Source organism: Paroedura picta, chromosome 12 (genome assembly GCF_049243985.1).
Source record: "Paroedura picta isolate Pp20150507F chromosome 12, Ppicta_v3.0, whole genome shotgun sequence".
NCBI lineage: Eukaryota > Metazoa > Chordata > Lepidosauria > Squamata > Gekkonidae > Paroedura > Paroedura picta.
Genome location: NC_135380.1, coordinates 45,507,336 through 45,533,969, shown reverse-complemented (window position 1 = coordinate 45,533,969; position 26,634 = coordinate 45,507,336). Strand labels below are relative to the sequence as shown.

Genomic DNA, 26,634 nt, shown 5'->3' with positions numbered 1-26,634 from the left:
TGGTAGGGGGTTATTCACAGGAACCCAAGAGCTTTTTATGAGGGTGGACATGGTGGTCTGCACACGTGAGGCTGCACCCAGGCATCATGTGCACATGTTAAGAGAGCCAGCATGGAGTAGTGGCTAAGAGCGGCAGCCTCTACTCTGGAGACCGGAAGATCATGTCAGGGCAGTCCTTGAAACTAAGCATCAGTCAGCTGCAAAGGGCTGCACTGAGCCTCCTGGAGGCCATTTCTCTGCTCTGGATTATGTAGGTAAAATGCTCAGGGCATTTTACACATTCCATGCTCCCAGGACACGCTCATCCATAAAACCCCCAACTCTTAATAAGCACCAGAGCTTGAACAGGGATGGCTCCTACCCCCTCTTTTTCTTCAGCTGCCAAGGAAGCTGGCTGCTTTTTGCCATGCAAGCATCACCCCTTGGAAAGGGCTACAGGCAGCTACAAAATGCCTGCCTTCTTGCAGTTTCTGGAAAAATGAGAATGATGTAGTGAGTAATAATTTATGAATGAAGCATAAATTTGGGCCCCAACAGCAAGATGGAACACAGCCGCATTCAGATGGCATCCAGAAGCGCCAATGAACTTCGACTTGTTGCATCAGGAACAAACTGTGACTTGTCTGGCAGGCCTGCAGGAGTCCCCTTGCCCAATCCCTCTCCTGGGCAGAGCACAGGAAGCAGCAGCTTCACTGGGAAAGGCTGCAAATGCCTGTAATGCCCAAATCGGAGGCCTCCGTGCCCATTCCACCCACCAGGCTGGGACTGAAAGCCAAGGCTGAGCCAAGGCTCAGTTGGGGGAAGACAAATCCTAACTAGCTTGGGCAGTTGCCATTTGGACCTCAAACAAATAGGGTGTTTTGTTTTCAAGGTTGCTTCTCAGGTTCTGCATGAAGAGGAGGAGAAGGAGGAAGAAGGACGCAGGAAAAGTAATCAGGGATGTCAGACCAGCTACATCTGAGCCAGATGCAGCAAAGAGGAGTATCACTGAGGCCTGGTGCGGCATCTGAATGGGCCAGCTGTTTGGCATGGCTGAGGCTGGCCTTAAGAACTGGGAGCTGGAGTATGCCTCGCAGCAGCATCTGAGACACAGAAGTTCCCCTTCCAGGTTTCCTTTTGCGCTTTCACTGCTGTGTAATACTGAAAGCAGCAATGAGGATAATAAAGGTAACAGAGCTCGCCATCTCTCACCTGGGGTGCTGTCACAGCTTTGGGGGGTGCCTCCTTCGTCTCTAGAGATGCACGCATAAAAGCAAAATCAGAGGTTCAGACAGGAAGGTTTCCATTCACTACAGAATCCCTCCCTCTTCACCCTGGCACAGGATTGTTAAATCTACTTCGCTTCAGGTAGGAGGCTCTACAGGACACACCTTCAAGGTAAACCCTGAGCCAAATCTCATGCATTTCACAGGACCTTTCTGGAGTCCTACTTCCACGGCAGATAGATACAGACATGAGACCATGCCAGGGAAACTTGCTACAGAGAGTTCATTGCTCCATTACAACTGGGGCTCGGTGCTTAATGGCTGAGAACAAACCAAGGGAGGATGGGGATCTTTATGATCTCGACCTCCATGTCAAAGGGGTGGGGTGTAAGGTAGGCGAAAGGCAGAAGCAGTGGTCGATATTTAGGCTGCCACATTATCTTAATTTTTATGTTATATTATTTTGAAGAAGACAATACCTTAAAAACACATATCCATGTGCCAATTAATAGTCATTGTAGTAAGTCTCTAGATCAGGGACTTTCCAAACTGTGGCTTTCCAGGTGTCTATGGACTACAATTCCCATGAATCCCTGCTGGCAGGACCTCATGATAATCTGGAGAACTGCAGTTTGGCCACTGCTGCTCTAGATTATCTGAACAGATCAAAGAAAGGGCATCAGCACGCAAAGGCTTTGCCTGAATCAGCTGTATGTGAGTAAGGGGGAAAAATCCCCCACTTATTAAAACACTGGCTGAACAATACTGAGGCCAGCTAGGTTGTTAAAGGGACATGGCCAGCGGCTGAAGGATGAGGAAGCACTTCAACTGAACATGACTGGTAAATCATCAGTGCTGCAACTACACATGCAGCATCCTCTCCCCCTAGCTCTTCATGCCAGAGGTATACTGCTTCCGTACACGGAAGCAGTTTGGCTATCAGGGCTACCTGGTTCCCTTTGACCCTCACCTGGGGGCTTCTACTGCATAATTAAAATACCCCAGAAAGCTCCAGCAGTAAAACGGCAAACTTCCATGGCAGATATGAAATGGCTGGTCATTCAAGAGCAGGTTTCTTTTAAATCTTACCACTGTTCTGAGGCTGCCGCTCTTTTGCAGACACATCTTTGGCTGGAGTTGTCCCTAAATGAGTAGTCCCATCTAGAAAGACAATTTTGGGCAGCTGGGGAGTTTCAACTTTGGGCTTGATTTTCACTCTGCATAGACAAAGGGTAGGGGTGTTATTTCATCATTAGGAGAACAAACAGCATGCCTCTAAAGATCTGCAGCATCTGTGGGTAGAGGGAGAAAGAAGAGCTGCCACTCCCAGGCTGGAATGGGAGGCCCAGGGAGAATCCCTGGCTTAGACCAAGGAATAAAAAGAGTCTGAAGAATAAAAGGTGTCTGAAGAAGTGAGCAGGGACTCATGAAAGCTCATCTCCGGCCACAAGTTTGTCCTTAAGGTGCTCATGGACTCTTGCTCTTTTCTACTGCTGCAGACAGTCTAACCCAGTGGTTCTCAACCTGGGGGTCCCTTTGGGGGCTGAATGACCCTTTCACAGGGGTCACGGCAGTGCAAGCAGCTTGGCAGGGAGCGCCATCTACACAACAGCCTTGCGGGTAGATCAAGATAGAACGTTCAGAGTGTTCGCCTGTCTGGAGCAGCGGAAAAGAGCAAGATCGGCATGGTGGGGCAAGAGGCAGAACTGAACTGAGAAACCCCAGAAAAAAACCAATTTATATACAATCATGAACAATGGATCTTCACGCCATTGGTCAGTTTCGGTTTAATTTCTGTGAAAAAACACTTGCCTAATTTTATGGTGGGGGGTCACCACAATTTGAGGAACTGCATTAAGTGTCGTGGCATTAGGAAGGTTGAGAACCACTGTTCTAACACAGCGCTCAATCTGGATAACGCTGAGGGATTTCGCACCAGACTCTCTGCAAGTACATGATGCATCCTGAGCCCATGGCAGCCCCCTTCTTGCCATAAAACCAACACCCTCAGCACCTGGCCTGTTTCCAACAGGACTCAGGGAGCCAGAGTCAAACCAGATGTTCTGCAAGCAACTGATGAGTGTCCAACTTCACTTAGAGATCCCCAAAGTCTGGTGGGATGGGGGGGGGGGAAAGTGGGGCTGGACAAGGTGTGCAGGGGTTTTTTGTTGTTGTTGTTGTCAAGTCACAGCCGATTTATGGTGACACTGGTGGATTTTCCGTGCAAGAGATGTTCAGAGGTGCTTTGCTGCTGCCTGCCTCTGTGCAGCAGCCCTGGACTTCCTTGGAGGTCTCCCAACCAAATACCAGCCAGGGCTGATCCTGCTTCGTTACCCAGATCGGATGAGATTGGACTAGTCTGGCATATCCAGGTAAGGTAACATGCAGCTAGCAAGCATTTAAGCCAGGGGTGGCCCTCCAGATGTCCATGGACTACAATTCCCATGAGCCCCTGCAAGCAAATGCAGGGAATTGTAGTCCATGGACATCTGGAGAGCCACAGTTTGCCCACCCCTGATTTAAGCCATGTATTGACTAAGTGACAGCTTTAAAATCTCTATTTGGTTCATGCACAGAACCTCTCCTTTGGCAGCAACAAGCCTGCAGTTGGCCCAAGTTTTGTTTGTTCTTTTAAAGGACATACTGCCAACTGCTGAAAGAATGCAAACTGAAAATGTCTTTCCTTCTAGCATATGAAACTGGCTGGAGAACAAGAATGGCCAACTGCTGGTGTTCTCAGGGGCCATTCTGCACTCCAGTCACCAGCAGAAATGTGTATTCTGGCAACCAAACCTGGCCTCCCTTGGTGAACTCTCTAAAGGCTGACACCCCTGAGAAGGAAGGGCTGTCCTTGGCCTTACGGAAGTGCTTCCAAAAACGTTTTTAAAGAGACATGTGTTAGAGGGGTCCCACACAACTTGATTTTTCATTTCCAAAAATAGACTAGGCGAGACCTTTCACCAGGCCTCAATTAACATTTCACAAAGCTTCCAGGGTCCGTTAAAATTGCCCCCTTTTGCAGGAGTGACATCCTGGGGCTGGCTGGCCATCTAGAGAAGGTAGAGGTAAGTGGGAAGGCATTTAACTGACATGCTTACCTATAATCCGTGAAGTTCACAAGTAGGATCTTGATAGAAGCATCAGGTGATGTTCTGTTCAAAATGCAATAGTCCAATTTTTCATCCTACAAGGAGGAAAAGCAGAGTGTGATTAACTGTAACTCCCTCAGCCCACCCATGTAGCGGTAAAAAGTTAATCAGCAGACTCAGCACTTTTCAGAGGGACAAACATACACCTGGCATAGTCCAGGCCAAATCTACGGAGCCTGAAAGCTGCCTCCTCTAACTGTAGAAAGAATGATCTAGTAGTGCAGTGGTTCTCAACCTGGGGGCCAGGACCCCATTTGGGGTCACCTGGCTCCCTTCCCCAGGGTCTCCAGGTTGCTCACGGCTGCTGCGGCAAGCAACAGCGGCAGGTGGAGGCGTGTGGCGACAGTGGTGGGTGGTGGCGTGTGGTGGCAGTGGAGGTTGGCAGCGGCGGCTAGCGGGAGGCAGAGGTGGCGGAGTCATGGCAATAGCTACCTCCATACCACCTTGATTGTTGTGCGCATGGCGCGCACGCCTCCCACGTACACGCATTTCCAGCGCCCTGCTGGCTCTTTCTGCCCAGAGGGTCATGACAGCACCTACCATTGAAACGTTTCGTTCAGCTCTTTTAGAGCTGGCAAGAAAGTGACCCCTCCCCCTGCGGACCCAACGTGCTGCATCCTGCCCGACTCCATCCGGCAAGCCCCACGTGTTCTGCTGCAGGGTCACCATGGAACCCCCCCCCCATGGTTAAAAGAAGGGAGAAAGGAGAGAAGTGGCGAGCCAAGGGAGCCAGATGCGCCCCCAAGGGACTGTGAGCCATGTGGACGTGGCAGTGGCAGCAGCTCCCTCTCCTGGCCATGGCCTTTGGCCCTCCTCCAGTCACCTCCTGCAGGGGGTCGCCCATAGCCACAGCTGGGGGGGCTGGCGAAAGCCCCTCTGCAGTGCTAGCTGGCAGCCACCGAAGATGATCGGATTGCGGTGAAGAAGACCACTGATCTAGTGTCTAGTGACACTAATATGCCTTGTCTAACCTAGAACTGCCTTCCCCTTTTTGGCCTTACCAGGTAAGTGGAGAATCCATCGTTCCGTGTTCGGTCTAACGTGAATCCCACCTAAAGGGAATGTTCAAAGAACGAGTCATTGAAAATTGAGGCAGTCGATGAATTAAAGATTTTGTTTTTGCACACTGCATCAATCATGACACCACCGGACATTTCAGATCAACTGCATACTGCCCACATTTCCAATATTAGTACTTTATTTTGAGGAAGTTTAAGAACATGCAACAGAATGATTTAACGCTACTGCTTGTTTTTAGGAAAAACCATCTTTAATATCATTCACCTCCAAAACCTTCAGCAGATGCCCTCTGAACAGGATTGTGTTTTCAAGGTTACCTCTCTGAATTTATCCTTGCTGATTAACCAGCAAAAGATTAAGTGTGCAATCGCAAGGCTTCATGCCTAAGTTTGTTAAAGAAGAATGGAGCTCTGAGCTGCTCTACATTCTTGATTAAGCCATATAAAAGTCCCATCTCCAGCACAGCAGAGCAGGGCAGACTGAAAAAAATGCAAGCAACTTTTATCTGCAGAGAGACACAGGTTGTGTTTGCACAAGAGCTTTAGAATCATAGAATCATAGAGTTGGAAGGGGCCACACAGGCCATCTAGTCCAACCCCCTGCTCAATGCAGGATCAGCCCTAAGCATCCTAAAGCATCCAAGAAAAGTGTGTATCCAACCTTTGCTTGAAGACTGCCAGTGAGGGGGAGCTCACCACCTCCTTAGGCAGCCTATTCCACTGCTGAACTACTCTGACTGTGAAAATCTTTTTCCTGATATCTAGCCTATATCGTTGTACTTGTAGTTTAAACCCATTACTGCGCGTCCTTTCCTCTGCAGCCAATGGAAACAGCATCCTGCCCTCCTCCAAATGACAACCTTTCAAATACTTAAAGAGGGCTATCATGATATCCCATCCATGCTCCTGGAAGCCATAAGATTGCGATGGGGGCAGAGGAAGAGAGAAAGAGACTATGTGGAGATGTCAGGTTTTCTGAAGCATTCTTGCCTCATTAAGAATACATATCCTGCAAAGATGCAACAGCTGTTCAGGGATAACTGGAAAAACCAATGCAGCAGGGCAGACATAGGTAATCAACCTGTGGCCCTCAAGACTATCTGCAGCATGTGACTCAGGAACAAGGCGAATCATAGTTCAGTCCCAAGTTATGCATCAGTTTGTGGGGCTTGGTACAAGCAAGAGGACACCTACCAGGTGGTTCCTGTCAACAGAGAGGTTCCGGACATTGACCGTCATGGAGCCGTCCTTGAAGAAGCCAAATGTGTTGAGATGAACCTTCTGACGGACATCATTCTGGAAGAGAGGAAGTGGCCTCCTTGACAACCTTTGACTTTGCCACTCAGCTCCCCCCACCCACCCAGAACTGTCCCCAGTGACAGCCATTCTGCCAGGACACCACAGAGGGACACCTCAGTGCAGCAGCGAGGCACCTCTCCACCAGCCAACTTGCAAGAAGCAAGCATTGTTCGGTCCCAAGCCCCCTCAGGACCATCTCTTACAGTGGCCGTTCTGAAAGGTCATTATGGAGCACTCAAGTAAGTCAAACTTGTTTCAAAAAGAGTTGGTTCTTATATGCTGCTTTTCACTACCTAAGGAAGTCTCAAAGAGGCTTACAGTCACCTTCCCTTTCCTTTCCCCTAACAGACATCCTGTGAGGGAGGTGAGGCTGAGAGAACCCTGATATTACTGAAGAAGAAGATTTGGTTCTTATATGCCGCTTTTCTCTACCCGAAGGAGTCTCAAAGGGGCTTCCATTCTCCTTCCCTTTCCTCTCCCCACAACAGACACCCTGTGAGGTGGGTGAGGCTGAGAGAGCCCTGATACAGAACAGCTTTCTCAGTGCTGTGGTGAGCTGAAGGTCACCCAGCTGGTTGCATGTGGGAGAGCGGGGAATCAAATCCGGCTTGCCAGATTAGAAGTCCACACTCCTAACCACTACACCAAGCTGGCTTTGTTTTCTTCTTCTTCCTGCTCTCCTTCCCATATTTGTGCATGTATGTAAAAAACAGATTTTTTTTTGGGGGGGGGGGTTGAGAAATATATGTGATACATACTCTCCTGTCACACCTTGTATTGATTTAAAACCATAAAATGCATTTATAACATAGCAGGTCACATTTTACTATTTTAGCCTGCTTCTGGAGTTTAAAGGCACAGATAACTTTGATTCCTACATGCAAAATGGTAAATATACCCAGTACTAGAGTGGCATCCTATGCTAACACAGCACATGCGTTTTTAATTGCTACCATTTGAGAAGTAGCAAAAAGAAAAGCTGATGTTAGAAAACCATTTCTGTGAGCAGGAGGAAGGGTGCTTGGACAGAAACTCTCTCCTACTGAGGCACAGACAAGACCACTGGTACATCTGGACATTAAGCTGAACTTGGTGGCAGCAGAAGCACTGAACTCTGGAATGACTCATTTCCACAAGAGACAGTCCAGCATAGAAATTGTTGCCAATCTATTTCCAAATATTCTTTAAAATGCTTTATATACCTACAGTTGTTTGTGGGTTGTTTAAGAGTCAACTCTGCTGGGTTTTCAAGGCCAGAGATGTTGTGGTCTGCCGCTGCCTGTCTCTGCATCATGATCCTGCTATTCCTTGAAGGTCTCCCATCCAAACCTGCTTTCACTTCAGAGATCTGATAAAATCAGGCTTGCCTGGCCTACCCAGATCATGGCTGTACCAACAGTATACATAGGCATTATCTGACACTAACCTGATTTAATCAAAAAAATGTTCATGTTACACATCGGGTCAATGCTTCCCCCCTGCCACTAGTACAAAGCAGGCCCAACCCCTCCAGCACATCAGAACATTTCTTGCAAACCACTATCTGCACTTGGAGTAGGGTGAAGTCAAAGCCAAAGGAACATGCTGCCTGGCATGGCTGCAGCCCTTGCATTAAAAAAAAAAGAACGCTGTCATGTCAAACAGAGACTTTCTTTTTTACGCTACGACTGAGGCTAGAATAACTCTGGCCAGGGAATGGAAACTGTCGACCTCGCCTTTGACATTGGCCTGGATGGACAATCGCGCAGATCTCGCAAAAATGGCCCAACTAACTAGTCAGGTCAAAGGAAGATCAATGCAAGAATTCCAAGAACAATGGCATTATTACCTGAAATTTCTCAGTAAACAGATTTAAGGATAAACAATGGTGAACCAATACTCCCAAATTCCTCTTGGGGAGATTTCCCACATTTCTGTATTTTATATATGTAACGTATTATTTTTCTTCTTTTCTATTAATATTTTTTTAAAGAACATTGTGCTGTAACAGCACAAAAGCTCACAATTTTTAGGATTTAAGCAAACCGTGAGGACTAGAGTTTCAGACAAAGCACTGTGGATTCTGGGTTGGATGCTCCAACTCTGCTCCAATAACCGCAGCATGCCCGACTCCCTGTGGGTGTATTAGCTGCCTTCAGTGTCAGTGGGAAAGATCTCTGTGGCAGAGAAAACACAGCTGCTAACACCTTTTGTGAGGTCAACACTCAGGAGAAGTGACAGTTTCGAGCCACTGGTGGCATGAGAAAACAAGAACTGGCATATCACTTTTTAAATAAAAGAGATTCAAGGGCTGGTTTTTAGTACAGAGAGCATTTGGTCTCCCAGCAAAGGAAGCCTGGACTGAACAAATCCAGAATAAAGACTGTTGGGGGAGGCTGGACAAAGAGAACATGACTGGCCCCAAGTAACCCACTGAGTTTGTAGCTGTGTGGGGATTTGAACACAGATCCATTCTAGTCCACCATTAAGCAATGCAACACACTGGCTCTCCAGACTTTACTGCTCCCAAAGATCTAGCTCAATTTCCGACCCTTCATCCGTGCCCACTGATCCATAATCGGATCCTCTGCACAGTTCACAAGAGCTCTGTCTGCAAAAGGAATCACAGCAGTTCCAGTGGCACGCACTCAGCAGGGACAGTTCCTGTTTTCTGGTCCATAGCCCAGGTAAATTGCTGTCTCCATTATGCCTTTCAGAGAGAGATTGAGGATGCATTTCTTTTGGAGCACAGTTGGCATAAATGGCTGAACTTGCTGTTCTTCAAGTTTCAGTCCTTTCCAAAAACTAAACCTTTCAACAGGGCAGGAAACAAGAAAAACTTGCCGTGTCTTTTAGCACACATGCCCACAAATGCTGGAGCATCAGCTTCTACAGAGATGTGTGCCATTTCACACACAGTTTGTTCAGGCATATACCAGCTCAATCCTCTTTTTGCAAGACTCCTCCTTGTACTTTTAAATACCCTCTGTTTGTTTAAATTACAGGAGACTAGGCACAATGAATTACTGCATAATGCAGCATGTGCCAAAAGCCACCAGCAATGTGGAAGGTGAAGTATGCTGCCCCCCCAAAAATTCCTTGGTTTGAGATTACAGAAGTAAAAAAGGTAAAGGTAAGCACCAAGTCATGTCTGACCCTTGGGGTGACGCCCTCTAGTGTTTTCATGGCAGACTCAATACGGGATGGTTTGCCAGTGCCTTCCCCAGTCATTACCGTTTACCCCCCAGCAAGCTGGGTACCCATTTTACCGATCTCGGAAGGATGGAAGGCTGAATCAACCTTGAGCCTGCCGCTGGGATCGAACTCCCAGCCTCATGGGCAGAGCTCTCAGACTGCATGTCTGCTGCCTTACCACTCTGCGCCACAAGAAGTAGTCATCCTGTAAATAAATTAAATATGATTCAAGTAGGTAGTTGTATTGGCCCTAAGCAACAGAACAAAGTTCTATAAATGAAGTATGTGAGTCTGAAATGTGTACCTGCAACCTCATCCACAGTTAGTCCCTGACTGGACAAACCTGAGGCTACTATCAGCACACCTGCTCATGCTCCCACTGTAGCTGACTCCTCATCTTGCAGGTCCATTTTAAAATCCACTTAAACATTTAGCAGAAAGTGAACCGACTAGATGAAAGGAACTCTGCCCGAATTAGGTGGGCTATGCGAGAGTCTCCCGAGGAGGAGCCATCTGCTAATAGGAACAAAACTCATCATGACGTATGATTCTCCACAGATGCACCAGCGGCTCCTAGCAGAGTTTTTGCTAGGTTCCCAGGGCCACCAGTGTACACAAAGCAAGAACAGGTCTAAGCAACCTGGCTTGCCTCTTAACCGTGATTAACACACAAGGTTTTTCTTCCTTAGTTGGCGTCTCCCCTCTTGAGTACCGTCTCCCATTGCTACAATAGAGACAACTGGGATTGCGAAGCATGACTCTTGAGAAGCAAGAGGAAAATGACACATAGTGCTCTTGCAGAGAGGAGGAGCCCTGCTCTGCTGAGACTAGCGGAAAAATCAAGGGGTAAATAAAGGAAAAGAAATCTGGCACATTTTTGCGCCATGCTGCCTCCATGGAACTCAGGAGAGTACCCACTGTACTCCCCTTATTCTGATACAGCATGGTGGACAGAACCACAAAGCGACTGCCGCAGTTGACCATCTGTCACGCAGGTAAGATCCTTGTGTTCTGCAGACCCTTCGCGCACAGGAAAAAGCAATCTGGTAGAGCACCACCACTTCCGCCTAAATAGCCAGAAATCTTGGGACACCAGAGGAAAGAAGACTGCAGCACCTTTAGATTCCACTGGTCAGCCATGTTGGTCTGAAGCAGCAGAACAACACTTGAGTCCAGGGGCACCATTAAGACCAGCAAAGATCTATTCAAGGCGGGAGCTTCCGGGTGCAGGCATACTTCCTCAGACAAAATGGAACAAGATTCATGAGAGTGCAGATATACAGAAAAGGTAAATTAGTGCAAATTAGTAAACTGCGTCAAAGTATCCAAATTATGCCATATGGTGATAGTTCTTTGCTAAAACAGCTAATCAGTCCTTTTGAGTTCAGTTGTAGTTCACAAAAACATTGGAGAACTAAAACTGTCCATGTTAGTAATGAATGGCACTTTCCCAGGTGTGAAAAGAAATAACTAAAAGAGACTAGTTGCTGGCCCCATCCATCTCCACCCAACCCTGCAAGTGACAAGCCCTGCTGGCCAGTTTTCTTGTCCTCAGACCAGAGAGTAAGATTAGAAATGACATTATGTATTACTAACATCACATGTAGCACCTTTAGATTCAGGAAGGTTGCCATGCTGGCCTGAAGCAGCAGAACGAAGTCTGACTCCAGGGGCACCTCTAGGGCCAACACAATTTTGTTCCTGTGCAGGCACACTTCTATTGCATCTTATTATATACACAGTCAGCTGAACGGAGGAGGAAAAGGAAGGGGAGTTGTTTTTTATACTTTGCTTTTCAGTCCTCAAAGGAGTCCCCCAAGCAGCTTACAAACACCCTGTTACAGACACCCTGTGAGGTGGGGGAGGCTGAGAGAACTCTGCGAGAACTGTGACTAGCCCAAGGTCATCCAGATGAATGCATGTGGAAGACTGGAGAATCAAAACTAGTTGTTCAGATTAGAGGCCACTGCTTTTTAACCACTACACCACCACAGACAGCGAATAGTTTAAATAGAATCTCGGTATGCAAGTTCAGATTAAACAAGGATCCTGGATCTGATCAACTCTGTTCCACAATCCAAGACTTCACCTTTATTCGTCTTGTTAGCGAGTCTTACATTTACGCACACACATGTACAAACACACACAGGAATTGTAGTCCATGGACATCTGGAGGGCCGCAGTTTGACTACCCCTGCTTCAAAGCCTGCATGCACAGAAGCAGAGTTGTGGGACTATGAGCAACTCTCCCTCCTCCAAGTCTTGTCTTAAGCACCAGGCTGACCTGATGGCAGACACGGGTGGGCGGCCAAGTTGGTCTGCAGCAGCAGAAAAAAGAATGAGGCCAGGAGCACTTTTAAGACAAATGAAGTTTCATTCCAGGTATAAACTTTGGGGTGCCTGCAGAATAAAACGGTGTTGGTATTAAGCAGTCCTCTGGACACGTTCCAGTTTGTCAACATCCCTCTTCAACTGGGGTGACCAAAACTGAACACAGTACTCCAAGTGAGGCCGAACCAGAGCAGAATAAAGCGGTACCATCACCTCCATGATCTGGACACAATACTCCGTTTGATACTGCCCAAAATCCCTTTTGTCTTTTTAGCCACTGAGTCACACTGACTCATATTCAATGTATGGTCTACTACTAGATCATTTTCGCACATGCTACTGCCAAGACAAGTCTCCCCCATCTTATATTGGTGTATTTGGTTTTTCCTACCTAAATGCAGAACTTTACATTTGTCCGTATTGAACTTCATTTTATTCAGTTTAGCCTACTTCTCGAGCCTATCAAGATCATCCTGTATTCTGTTGCTGTCTTCAGTTGTGTTTGCTACCCCTCCCAGTTAGTATCATCTGCAAATTTAATAAGTATCCCCTCTAATCCCTCATCCAAATCATTTATGAATATGTTGAATGAAACAGGCCCCAGGACAGATCCTTGGGGTACTCCACTTGTCACTCTTTTCCAAGAAGATGCTGAACCATTAACAAGTACCCTCTGGGTATGATTTGTCAACCAGTTATTGATCCACCTGATAGAATTAGGATCCATACTGCATTTTGCCAACTTGTGAACAAGAATATCATGTGGAACCTTATCAAAAGTTTTACTGAAATCCAGATAAACTATGTCCACGGCATTCCCCTGATCCAGCAAGGTAGTCACTTTCTCGAAAAAAAGAGATAAGGTTGGTCTGACATGACTTGTTCTTGTGAAACCCATGCTGAGTCTTAGAAATCACAGCTCTCAGTTCCAGCTGCTCAAGGACCGAGTGTTTGATTATTTGTTCCAAATTTTTGCCAGCTACAGATGTCAAGCTGATGGGTCAATAATTACCCAGATCCTCCTTTTTCCCTTTCTTGAAGATGGGGACAACATTTGCCCACCTCCAATCGTCTGGCACCTCACCTGTTCTCCAAGAAGTGTCAATAATAATGGACAGAGGTTCAGAGATGACATCTGCAAGTTCTTTTAGTACCCTTGGATGCAATTCATCTGGTCCAGAAGACTTTCTTTCATTTAAAGAAACTAGGTGTTCCTGAACAGTTCCAACAGTAATCCTAGGCCACCATTCCCATCCCCCGTGTTGTGTTTTTGCCACATTGATCACTATTTCCCTCACAAGAGAAGACCGAGGAGAAATAGGAGTTAAGCAGTTCAGCCCTCTCTTCATCATCTGTTATAATTTCACTTTTTTGTCCTTGCAGTGGTCCTATGGTGTCCCTATTCTTTTTCTTGCTTGAAATATAACTAGAGAAGCCATTTTTGTTATGTTTAGCATTTCTTGCTAGCCTAAGCTCATATTGAGCTTTAGCTTTTCTAACACTCCCCCTACAATTATTGGTTATTTGTTTATACTCATCCTTGGTAATAAGGCCTTCCTTCCATTTCCTAAATGACTCTTTTTTATTCCTCAAATCATTTGACAACTGCTTATGGAGCCAACTTGGCTTCCTTAGGCTCCTTCCATCTTTCCTTCTCAAGGGAATTGTTTGTGATTGAGCCTTCAATATTTCACTTTAAAGAAACTTCCAGCCCTCTTGGACTCCCATCTCTTTAAGTCTTTCTGACCACGGGACTCTACGCAACATACCTTTAAGTCTGTTAAAATCAGCTTTCCTGAAGTCCAGTCTATACGTACTACGTAAAGGTTTTCTCTTTCCCACGATTGAAAATTCCAAAAGCACATGGTCACTGCTATCAGGTGTGCCCATTACTTCGACCTCATCCACCAGTTCTTCCCTATTGATGAGAATCAAGTCTAAAATAGCAGAGCCCCTGGTTCCCCTCTCTACTTTCTGGGAAATGAAGCTGTCGGCAAGACAAGTTAAGAATTTAACGGTTTGTATTTTTATCAGAATTGGTCTTCCAACAGATATCTGGTTAATTGAAGTCACCCATGACCACTTTTCCCCTCTTTTTTGAAAACTGTGTAATTTGGTCTAGCAGTATCTCATTCAAGTCCTCTGACTGGCTTGATGGTTTATAGCAGGCCCCCACAATAATACCACTCTCATTTCCTACTTGTTTTATATTTATCCAAATACACTCAACTGAACTTTCATCAAGATCAACACTCTTGTAAAGCCAGGAACAGGAGACAGCAAACGGGCTGCCTGCTGGTGACGCTATGGATTCATTTTAGACGGCAAATAAAGAGAAAGAGATGAGCTAGTTTCTTACAAAGACCTCCAGCCGTTCTACCTGCAAGGTAAAAGCTGTCTCTGTTTTCCTGTCTTGTAGGCTGTCGTAAGATGATCTTCCCTCAAGCCCCCAGCATCTGCTTGGTGTCAGCTCTGCCAGTTAAACAAAGCAAAGTGTAAGCCTTAATTACACATTAATTGGATTAATTCCACTGAGCCATCAATTAAGAGCCAGCTTGGTGTCGTGGTTAAGAACAGCAGCCTCTAATCTGAAGAGCTGGGTTTGACGCCCTACTCCTTTACAAGCAGCCAGCTAGGTGACCTTGGGATAGTCACAGTCCTGTTAGAGCTGTTTTTGCATTCTGATAGAGCTCTCTCAACCTCACCCACCTCACAGGGTTTTCGTTGTGAGGAGAGAAGAAGGAAGGAGATTGTTAGCCACTGAGACTCCTTCGGGTAGAGAAAAGCAGGGTATAAACATCAACTCTTCTTCTAAAGCCCTGCAACCCTAACAAGAAAAGTTGTCTCCTTGCCTAAACCCACAATCCACCGGCAAAACAGACACAGCAATACGTCATCTTCAGCAGTGGCCCCCAACCTTTTTATCACCGGGGACCACTCAATGCCAGACAATTTTACTGAGGCCCAGTTGGGGGGGGGTACTTTACTCCTCTACCCTCAACCACTGCCCTAACGCTCTCTGATCGCTATGGTAATGTTTAAACATCCCTTCAAAATAAGATACAGACACACCACAACAATGAACATAAGGAACATTTTATTTTCATGGGAATTTTAACTCATGACAATGACAAATCAGTGGGAACCCTGAGCTTGTTTCTCTGCAACGAGATAGTCCCATCTGGGAGTGATGGGTGACAATGACACCCGAAGTGTGTTGTAAAGGGTCGGGGGGGGGGGATGAAGTAAAGGGCCGGGGGGGGGGGGAGAAGTCGCCCACCTCCAATTAGTTGAAGGACCACATGTGGTTTGCAGCCCACAGGTCGCTAATCTTCAGTATGTCAGGACAGGTTCATCCTGTGGAACCAGGTCAATGCCCCAGTCCTTGAGTGCCCTGCTTTGTGTATGTATGTACACAGACACATGAAGCTGCCTTATTCGGAACCAGACCCTGGGTCTATCAAAATCAGTATTGTCTACTTAGACGGGCTCTCTGGGGTCTTGGGCAGAGGTTATTCACATCACCTACTGCCAGATCTTTTAACTAGAGGTGCTGGGGATCAAACATGGGACCTACTGTATGCCAAGCAGATGCTCTTCCACTGAGCCACAGCCCCGATGTAAAGTGCCATCAAGTTTTGAAGTTACAATCAAACCCCTATTTGCTGTGACATCTGAATGCAAATACCTGGGAAAACTGGAGTACATATCAAGCACAACTCAAGATTTGAGAGTGCGGTTCTCTAACCATCCAGGAATTCTAATTGGAGAGGAAAAGAAACCTGCTCTCATTTTTTCTAAGTTGCTTACATTTGCTCATCACAAGAGTTATGGGAAACTTTTTTCAAGCCCAAAGAAGTGAGGAGTACATAAGAACAAGCTGTGACTATACCCATCATCAACCAAGACAGGTCTGTTGCAACAGGTGAATGCACAGTGCACAATACCATGAAGTCACGGCTTACAGTGCACAATAGATGGCCACCATGATAAGGCCCTGCAGAACTGGCAGGAAACTAGTTCTAAGGTCCCCTTCCTGTTCATGTGAATTAAACAGGAAGAGCACCAGGTCTAGTCTACAATGAAGCACACACCCCAAACATCCCGGAATCCTCTATACTGTGAGAGAGTTCTACAGCCAGACAAGTCAACACAAGAAACAATCCTTGAAGGGCAAAAAAACTAGCTTGTGCTATTAAGGGATGGTTTCCAGTGAGGCACCCCACACAGTTTTGTGCACATCAGATGTGCTAGTGCTACCTTATGCACCTCAGCTGCATACCATGTGATGTATGCAGCAATAGGAGCAGGAAAAGCACAGTGCAGCAAGATTTAGGACACAACTCCTTGTTTCTCTCTAGCATACCTGCTCTGAGCACCTACAGAATGGGGAGAAAGGTTTAATTTTGACAAAGAAGGGGCATGTGGAAAGGGGCATGTGGAACACCCAGTGTTCCCTCTAAGCTGTGGCTGAACGGAGAAGGGCCCGCTCAACCACCATACGGAGCCACCCAGGGTCCTGAACTGTCCACTGCCCCTTTCAAGATCACAGCAGTTCTATTCTGCTCAGGATGAGAACTGCTCTGCTCAGTAGGGGAAAAATAACTGAGAGAATATTGGGTGGACCCTCCCTCATATTTCACCCCCACCCTGAATTGCTTCAGGGACTTTCTTCCCAGTCAGGCTGCTGGTAACTAGGAGAGAGCGAGGCTTGGAAGAAAAACACCCAACCAGACAAGGTAGACCTAGGTTCAGCTACCCACAACCACATACCCCTTGTACCGTAAAAGAATGGACATGCCTGCAGCATTATTTGTATTTATTTAAAACATTTTAGCACCTTTCTATCTTGTGGTACACTCAAGGCAGTTTTACAAGGTCAATAAGATAACCAACCACAAACCACTCAAGTCACCTGAAACTAAACACACCTTCATATTAGGCCTTGTACATCTGTGTTTCCTTTTCCTCCAAATGAAGTATGCAAAGTAGTTTACAAATTCCCAAGGGTGACAACTCCTCTCTTTTTTTTGGCAGAGTTAAGAGAGAATAAGAGCTCTAGCACTACCAACTTCCTGGTGATCCCTGGCCCCAGGGAATTTTGCTTGGCCTCAACCAGGGCCAGAGCTTTCTCCATCCTGGCCCCCACCGGGTGGAACGAGCTCCCAGAGGAGATCAGGGGCCTGATGGAAATTGAACAGTTCCGCAGGGCCTGCAAAAGGGAGCTCCTCCACCAGGCATTTGGTTGAGGTCGACCTGCACCATCACTTCCCAAGGGCCCTCCTCTGGCACCCACTGCAATTCCGCCCAACCCACTGGGCTATCAGTATGAGTTAATTTAATGTTTAATTTTTTTTATTCGATTTATTTCCCGCCTCTCCCTGCAGCTGCGAGGTGGGTGACAATAATCTCAACCCCATTAAAACTATAAGATACTAACATGACGGCAGAGAATCCCCATCCCTCCCCATACTAATATCGGAGATAATGGAAGAGTGCTTTTTCTAGGGTTCCATGGTGCTTGTTGTTTCATTCATTATTGTTAATCTAAGTTATCTGTATTGTTCCTGTTGTTATATGTGAACTGCCCTGAGCCTTCAGGGAGGGCGGTATACAGATATATAATAAATAAATAAATAGAGTTGAGAGGAATTAACTTTTATTTTGGCACCAGCTTTCTGCTTGGAGAATCTGAAACATTACTTAATTGCCCGCAGACTAGAGGAAATGGTCTGGTAAGAAGACCGTTGCTCAGCTGAGCTAGGAACAAGCAGCCTTTTCCATTTCCTGATCTTAATCTAACATTCAGAAGACCGTTAAGCTACAATGAAACCACAATGAAGCTCACAGCATGACCACAGAGAACCTGAATTTAGAGGGCATTCGCCATTTTTACCACTGCATCATACTGCCTGCTCATGTTTAGTTTACAATCCACAAGTACCCCAAGGTCTCGTTCACACAGTGTTACCTTGAAGCATATCCCCCATCCAGTAGGCATGCTTTTCATTTTTCTGACCCAGATGCAGAACTTTACACCCCCTCATCTAGATCATTAATAAATATGTTAAAATGTACCGGGCCGAGCACCGAGCCCTGAGGTACCCCGCTACTCACCTCTCTCCAGTCTGATGAAACACCATTGACAACAACTCTTTGAGTGCGGTTCTCTAACCAATTCCCTATCCACCTAACTATCTGAAAATCCAGATTGCAGTCCTTCAATTTATCCATCAGATCATCATGGGGAACCTTATCAAAAGCTTTACTAAAATCCAAGTAATGTCCAAGTAAACAACATCAACCGAATTTCCACGATCCAGCAAACCTGTCCCTTGGTCAAAAAAGGAAACCAGGTTGAAGAGCTGAATGCAGGATACAGAAGGCAGAAAGATGACAAAGGAAGACAGAGGCAGTAGACAGGAACACATGCCAAACACATTTGGTGTTCTTGCAAGACAACCAGCATTTGTGTTGGCTTTGCCCTGATTCTCCCCACCCCCACCCCCAATTTCTCTGGGCCATGGAAAGTGCTGGTTGGCCTCTTGTCTTGCAGTGACTCTGGAGATTCTCACATTTGCACCTCCAGGCCCATGAAGAAATCGACCCTTTCTCTTGGGGAAGCAGCAGGGTTATGCAGCCCATACAGAGCATCTAACAGCTAAACAAGAGGTGAAAGGAAAGAATCAGCAGTTCACCAAGCACCAGGGAAATGTTCTAAGGCCACTGATCCCTTCCCCAATTCACAAAGGGGTGATAGTAACAAAGGTAAATAGACCAGGCTGGTCTGCTGCTGCAAGAACAGAAGCTTGGCAGGGAGTTAAACACCAAGGAGGTTTTAGGCCAGCAGAAGCCTGCATAGATAAGCCACTTCTTAAGTTACAATAAATGGAGCCTCAGCCTTCTTATATATGAGGCATGATGAAAATTAAATACATCCTAAGTAAGTCAACTTCAACCCTGACCATGATGGGCCAAGCCAGGTGGATCTCATCAGACCTCCAAAGCAAAGTATCTAGGAAGCCCTGATCACGGTTCGGATGGGAGACCACCAGGGAAGCCCAGGGTCACTACACAGAGGTAGGCAATGGCAAACCACTACTTCTTGCCTTGAAAACCCTATTGGGTTACTTAAGTCAGCTGCGATTGGAGGACACTTTCCATCTTCACCAAGTTAACTTCATAATGATCCATTCATTTGTGTATTTATTTAAAAACATTTATCTCCTGCCTTTCCTTGTGGTTCAAGGCAATAGTTCAGAATCTTTTCAGTTGAAGCCAAAAAAATGGTAAACCTCAACTCTCTCCCACCTTTAAAAGATGTCTGAATTCTTTCAACAGCCCTGCCAAATAGGCAGGCCTTGAAGTGCCTCCTGAAGATTTCCAAAGAGGGCCCTCTGCTCATTTCTTCAGAAAGCCCCTTCCACAGACCCATGATAGAAAAGTCCCAGACCTTGGCCGATGCCAGATCGGCCACTCTGCCGAGGTGGTGGCAGAGTCAGCAGGTGGCTGCTTGATTACTAAAACTGCTGCACAGGGATATATAGAAAGAGACAGTCCTTCACTGCACCCAAAGAAGTCAACTTTGGTCCACAAAAGCTTCTAAAATATTAAGGTACCACAAAGCATTCATTTATCATGTCAAAATAACAACCCATCCTTCTTTCTGGTTGTTCCCTGGGCCCTTCCTTGGGGCCTGTACTTTTTAAAGGAGAACAAAGAGAACCATGTTTTTGAAGCTGGTCTTAGATGTTCACACCTAATTCTAAGATGCTTTGGCATTTAAAGACAGACGCTGTTCCTAATTATGGTCTGGTGTAGGGAACAGCCACTTGCCTGAGGAAAGTGAAGTAAAATGACCTCCCAAGAGGTCATGAATCCCACCCCCCACCCCGCCAAATACAGTTTCAGCCACAGATGACAAATATGACCGCATCAACAGGAAGACTGGAGGAAGTCGCTTGTGGACTATTTTGCTGTTTTGCATGTTGTGCCCCCCCCCCCTTTCATTCCTTTGTTTTTAGACAGCTGACGAGAGATTAGAAATTCACCAAGCCTAGAGTTTTAAGGAGGAAGGCAACTGAGTAGCATGGTATAGATCAGGGGTAGTCAAACTGCGGCCCTCCAGATGTCCATGGACTACAATTCCCAGGAGCCCCCTGCCAGCATTCGCTGGCAGGGGGCTCCTGGGAATTGTAGTCCATGGACATCTGGAGGGCCGCAGTTTGACTACCCCTGGTACAGATGCTGCTGAACAGTGAAGGCCCCAACTTCAACATGCCTCAGGTCAATAAACACACAACACAACTTTTCTGTTTGCAGTTGTTTCTCTGAATCTCCCAGTGTCAGGAAGACGGGGAAAAATGGATTTAAAAAAAAGGAACTTAAGGGGAGAACACCTGCACACACAGGCCTTTCCACACAGTACTTGGGGATCTAACTCAGCACATACTCAATCGAGTTGCAGCCAACCACAGTTCCCTGGCAAGGGGTCCTGCATGAGAGAGATATGCTTGCAACACACCATGTGCTTAGAATGGGGAAGTTCTGCATTCCTCATCTGTGCATCCCTTTTGCTGTTCCAAAACCGGAATGTACTTCTTTCGACATTTAAACATATAGACCTTCCTTCCCCTAAGGCAGCACAGCCCTTATGATTTACCCACTAAGTGAGCCTGCCAGGTATATTATTTCCACACAATATTTACCTATTGCTTTCCATCCATAATTATTCTCTACATGCTCACAACAACAAATCAGAAGTCCAGCGGCACCCTGACGTTAATTTAAATTAATTTAATTTACATTAAAATAAATATTAATTTATTTTATTGCGTCCAATACATTATTTTGCTACAGTAGCCTAACACAGCTACTTGGAACTATAATAAAACAAGATATTATTTAAAAGCAGTCCAGTCTGCAACCACAGCCATAGAGCAATGCAAACTAAGCAAGGGAAAGAGAACAAAGCTTGTCCTGGGGCACCTTTGAGAACAACGAAGTTTTAGTTCAAGGTACAAGCTTTTGTGTGCATGCATACTTCTTCAAATACATTGAAATGTAAGTTGTTAGTCCATACTTAGAGGTAAACAGTATATTAACGGACAGCATAATAAAGTTGTTTGACAGGTGTACGGATGAAAGCTTATACTCAGAATAAAGCTTTGTGGCTCTTAAAGGTGCCCCTGGACTCAAACTTTGTTGTGCTGCTTCAGATGAAAACAGCTATCCACCCGAGTCTATTTTAGTGGAAAGAGAACAGCAGGGCAGCAGATGAACAGGTGCCGAGTAAAATCAAACAGAAAAGGTACAGACTTCTTCCTCTCCTACAAAAGGAAGGATAAATAGTAGGTCAAGATGACATCAGGAGGAACTGAATCAACCAGTTTAAAGATCACCAACAAATACATTCCATACTGGGACAGACATCCTGTGCATACTTCAGAACCTTTCTGTGCAGAACAGAAAAAGCAAACACAGGTTTGCAGTTCACACTGAACAGATCTGCAGCCAATTCTGGCTCCCTATTGAGATTCTCTACTATATAAGCTTTCATAAACATTCACTGGTCGTATTAAGGTTTTACACTATCAAGTATGCTTAGAAAGATTTCAGCAGGTACATCTAATAATGTGATACGTACAGTTGTAAGCTGGGCCCAGGACTTGATCTGAAGGAAGAGGATGCAGCCCCCTTGCTGAAACCAAGCAGGTCTGCTCAGTGCCTGGATGGAAGACTGACTAGGCTCCCTAGGGGAAAATATGTGGCATACCCATGTCATACAACTGAAAATAAATTGCACCCACCAAACAAGGCAGAAGATTGAGGAAACTCAATTCAGAACCTGCTCTCTACCCCAAGATTCTGTGCTTGTGGATGACTATACTCTCTGCAAAAGGTGGGGCAAACTCTCTGCTGTGCCTAGTTTTCCTTGGGCAGTGATCTACTGTGATTTACTGTGTTGCCGTCCCCTTTACAAACCCACCATGTAGAAGCCTCCTCTTCACTTGCTGAACAGGTCGCAGGAGGCAACAGAAATAAGGTCTGATCTGTACAGAACAGCAGGATGGAGCTCATGTCAGGCGTAGTGGCTGGAGCCTCATCTCTTCCTCAAAACAGGCTACATCACTGCAAACATACAGCTGGCTGAGAGACTTAGGAACAGAACAAATTCAGAGTCCAGTGGCACCTTTAAGACCAATTAAGTTTTATTCAAGGGAGGAGCTTTTGTATGTATGCACACTTCCTTAGATTCAATGTCATGGAATAGAAGTAAGCAGCTCATACTTATAGGCAAAGTGTGAGAGTAAATTAACATACAGTGTTCATGCACACAAAAGTTCATACCTTGAAGAAAACTTTGCTGGTCTAAAAGGTGCCCCTGGACTCTACATTTGTTCTGCTGCTTCAGACCAACAAGGTCTACCCACTTGGACTTAGGAACATTCATTCTGGAAAAGAGGCAGTGGAGCTGGAACATGATGGCTCTCTTCAAGTATTTGAAAGGCAGTCTGAACAGGGCAGAGAGCTGTTCTTCTTGGCAGCAGGGGACAGAAGAATGGGCTTAAATTATGAGTGGAAAGACACTGGCTGGATATTAGGGGAAAAATTTTTACAGTAAGAATAGTTCAGCCATGGAATCAGCAGCCTAGAGAGGTGGCGAGTTCCCCCTCACTGGCAGTCTTCAAGCAGTGGCTGGATGGATAGTTGGCAAGGGATACTTTAAGGCTTAGCCTGATCCTGCATTGAACAGGGCATTGGACTACTTGGCCCCTTCCAACTCTTCATGATTCTAAATTGCCTGTTCAAATCTGACTTCTGCCATCAAGTTCCAACGTTGCCCTAGGGTACCCTTCTATTTCTGCCTCTGCCACAGATGGATTACAAGAGATTTGTTGCAACCATTACAAAATATATCCACATCTAGCTTTGAAGGTGTGACAATGCCTATGTATTTTTGTAATTAGTTGTAAGCAAGAGGTAATGTTCAAATATACTTTACAGACCGGTGTTCATTCCACTATATCTGCCAGTTGCATATGCAGAGCAAGTCTCAGAGAGATTACTATATAAGGCAGGGGTAGTCAAACTGCGGCCCTCCAGATGTCCATGAACTACAATTCCCAGGAGCCCCTGCCAGCATTCGTAAGCCGCCTCGAGCCTTCGGGGTGAGGCGGGGTATAAATACAACAACAACAACAACAATAATAATAATGGCTATCTAGCCTCTGTTTAAAAATTTCCAAAGATGGAGAACCCACCACCTCCTGAGGAAGCCTGTTCCACTGAGAAACCGCTCTGTCAGAAACTTCTTCCGGATGTTTAGATGGAATTTCTTTTGAATTAATTTCATCCCATTCCTTCTGGTCTGTCCCTCTGGGGCAAGAGAGAACAATTCTGCATCCTCCATCCTTTCAAATACTTGAAGATGGTTATCAGATCCCCTCTCAGTCGTCTCCTCTCTAGGCTAGACAGACCAAGCTCCCCCAACCTTTCTTCATATGTCTTGGTCTCCAAACCCCTCACCATCTTTGTTGCCCTCCTCTGGACACGTTCTAGGTTAAATCTAACCTCTGTTAGGTTTCAGACTAACAGAGATAGCTTGCCATTGCCTTCCTCTGCATAGCGACCCCTTGGAGGTCTCCCATTCAAATGCTAACCATATTCTGAGATCTAGCATGTCAGGGCAACAGAGCAGCAGTGGCTTCTTACTCATCAAAACATGACCCTCCCAGTTGTCTGCAGGTATCAAGACGAGGATAACGGGAAGAAATGGAAGAAGAAATGGAGGAAGTGACAGATTTTATTTTCCTGGGCTCCAAGATCACTGCAGATGGGGATTGCAGCAAAGAAATTAAGAGGTGCTTGCTCCTGGGGAGGAAAGCAAGGGCAAATCTAGACAGCATCCTAAAAAGCAGAGACATCACCCTGCCAACAAAAGTGCGTCTAGTCAAGGCTATGGGCTTCCCAGTTGCAATGTATGGTGGTGAAAATTGGACCATAAGGAAGGCCAAGGGTCAAAGAACTGAGGCTTTTGAACTCTGGTGCTGGAGAAGACTCTTGCGAGTCCCTTGGACTGCAAGGCGAACAAACCGGTCAGTCCTAGAGGAGATCAGCCCTGCCTGCTCCTTAGAAGGCCAGATCCTGAAGATGAAACTCAAATACTTTGGCCACCTCATGAGAAGGAAGGACTCCCTGGAGAAGAGCCTAATGCTGGGAGCGATCGAGGGCAAAAGAAGAAGGGGACGACAGAGAACGAGGTGGCTGGATGGAGTCACTGAAACAGTCGGTGCAAACTTATATGGACTCCGGGGAATGGTAGAGGACAGGAAGGCCTGGAGGATCATTGTCCATGGGGTTGTGATGGGTCGGACACGACTTCGCACCTAACAACAACATCGAGACGAGGCAGCTCTGGGCAGAGTCAGGCCACTGGCCCATCTAGGTGGGAGATTTTCCGCTCCACCCCAGATATTCCCCCTGAAACGCCTTCCCTACAAGTGTCAGAGACTGATCGAGAAAGAAATCGCCGCTGCGGCTAACGTTGCCCCCTATGAACGACCGAGCAGCTGTAAAGGGCCCGGGGGATCAGGATAGCCGCAGGCAGGGCCGGCAGAGGCTGAGCCGGGCGCTCCCCACACGGAAAGGAGATCGGGAAGGGCCCCTCCATCCCCGGGCGGGAGGGTGGCAACTCCCCTCCCGAGCCCCAGGCCCCGCCGCTACCTTGAGGACGAGGTGATGGACGCGGGCCCGCGCGGAGCCGCCGCAGAGAAGGAGCGCCCCGATGAGCAGCGCCCCGCGCGAGGGCAGGAAGCAGGAGCCGCAGGAGCCGCCGCGGCCGCTGCCTCCGCACGCCGCCATCTTTAGTCCAGCATCAACACCGCCCGCGTGGCGCCACCCACTTCCGGGGTTGAAGGGCGTCTCGGCCAGGAAGCTAGGGGGCGCGGATGACGTAATGACAGGAAATGCATGGAATCGATTTCCGTCGGCCGCGCGAAAGTTTGGTCGCTCTAGGCCGAAGCATCTCTATTGTATTTCCTTTCTTTCTTTCTTTTAAGATTGTTGGTCGTAAAGGTGCCTCTGTACTCTGATTTTATTGTGCTACTTCGGACCAACAGTGCAACCCATTTGAATCATTGCCTTGGAGTATCCGTTGGCATCCGGGCGCGTCGGTAACGAACGAGGGGAGTGAGTCTAGAGAAAAGGAACAGAAAGGTCCACTCTGGCGTTCCGTAGAAGGGTGCGACCATCGAGATGCTGGCGACAGCTAGGCCACCCCGCTCCCCTTTCAGAGAGTCGCGACCAGGCGGGTGTCCGTTTAATACCGGAAGTGTGAGCCGGCTGCGTGAGGCTGTCGCTTTCGCGCCCTTTTTATGCGGAGCCTGTACGGCCGGTTAGAGAGGCCAGTCACTTGTACAGCCGTCCCAGCATCTCCGGTTGTCAGATGACACGCAAGGGAAAGGGTCCCCATTTTTAAAAAGGGAGGGGGAGCCAGTCGGTTCAATGGCTGCGTCGGCTTCAGTCGTGCAGAGCCTCGCCTCTCCCGGCCTGCCATATGGGCACAATTCTATCGGTCTCCCCTCAAGGACTGTGGGGGTCCCGGGCGGCCCCTATTCATTTGTTTATTCGCTGACTCCTTTCTACCCCACTGGAAGGGGCTTCCCATAAGACGACTGAGTTGAATCGCAGGGAACAGGACAAGAGAGAGATTGGCGCATGAAGGACTTCGTGGCCTTATGCTCTAGTCCGGCCAAAAACCATGGCAGTGGCCAGACGCACAGCCGAAAGACAGGCGAACATGTGCAGGAGTGTGTGGATAGCTGGCCCAGCCTGATCTCAAGGGATCTTGGAAATAAACTGGGTCAGTCATGTTTAGAAGAAGAAGAGTTGCTTTTCATGCCCTGCTGTTCACTGCGGAAGGAATTTTAGAGGCTTACATTCGCTTTCCCTTCCTCTCCCCACAACAGACACCCTGGGAGGGTAGGAGGGGCTAAGAGCTCTCAACGAAACTGCATGACAACAGAGCTATCAGTGCTGTGACGAGCCCAAGGCCACCCAGCTGGCTGCATGTGGAGGAGCAGGGAATCAAACCTGGATTGCCAGATTAGAAACCGCCGCTCTTAAGCACTACATCGAGCTCGCTGTCTCGGCTGAGAGACCACCAAGAAAGTCTCTGGTTGCTTTGCAGAGGCAGGCGGTGCCAAACCACATCTGTTCTTCTCTGGCCTTGAAAACTCTATCAGTCACCATAATTCATTCATTCCATTAACATACTGCCCCTCACTATGACGTCTCAAGGCAGTGTACATAGAGTCAGTGAAGTTGGAAACATATATTGAAATTGTTCTGTGTAAAAGCCGGTCAACTCAAATAGTCATAACAGTCATGGTATCAACATCAAGTATGATTCTGAAACAACAAAACAGCAACTGAGGCAATTTGGAGAGGAGGAAA

The 26,634-nt window shown here is 46.9% G+C and overlaps 1 protein-coding gene across 1 annotated transcript in view; it reads right to left on the bottom strand.

The window, feature by feature from the left end:
- GPR107 (G protein-coupled receptor 107) overlaps positions 1 to 25,084 on the bottom strand; it is a 75,105-nt gene extending 50,021 nt beyond the window's left edge. Inside the window, exons 1-6 of the mRNA XM_077304901.1 lie at positions 24,904 to 25,084; positions 6,568 to 6,669; positions 5,356 to 5,406; positions 4,304 to 4,389; positions 2,295 to 2,422; positions 1,192 to 1,232 (exon numbers count right to left, since the gene is read on the bottom strand). Of these exons, the coding sequence (XP_077161016.1) occupies positions 1,192 to 1,232; positions 2,295 to 2,422; positions 4,304 to 4,389; positions 5,356 to 5,406; positions 6,568 to 6,669; positions 24,904 to 25,041 (546 nt within the window). The 5' untranslated portion in view covers positions 25,042 to 25,084. The remainder of the gene's footprint in view (positions 1 to 1,191; positions 1,233 to 2,294; positions 2,423 to 4,303; positions 4,390 to 5,355; positions 5,407 to 6,567; positions 6,670 to 24,903) is intronic.
- Positions 25,085 to 26,634: the final 1,550 nt, after the last annotated feature.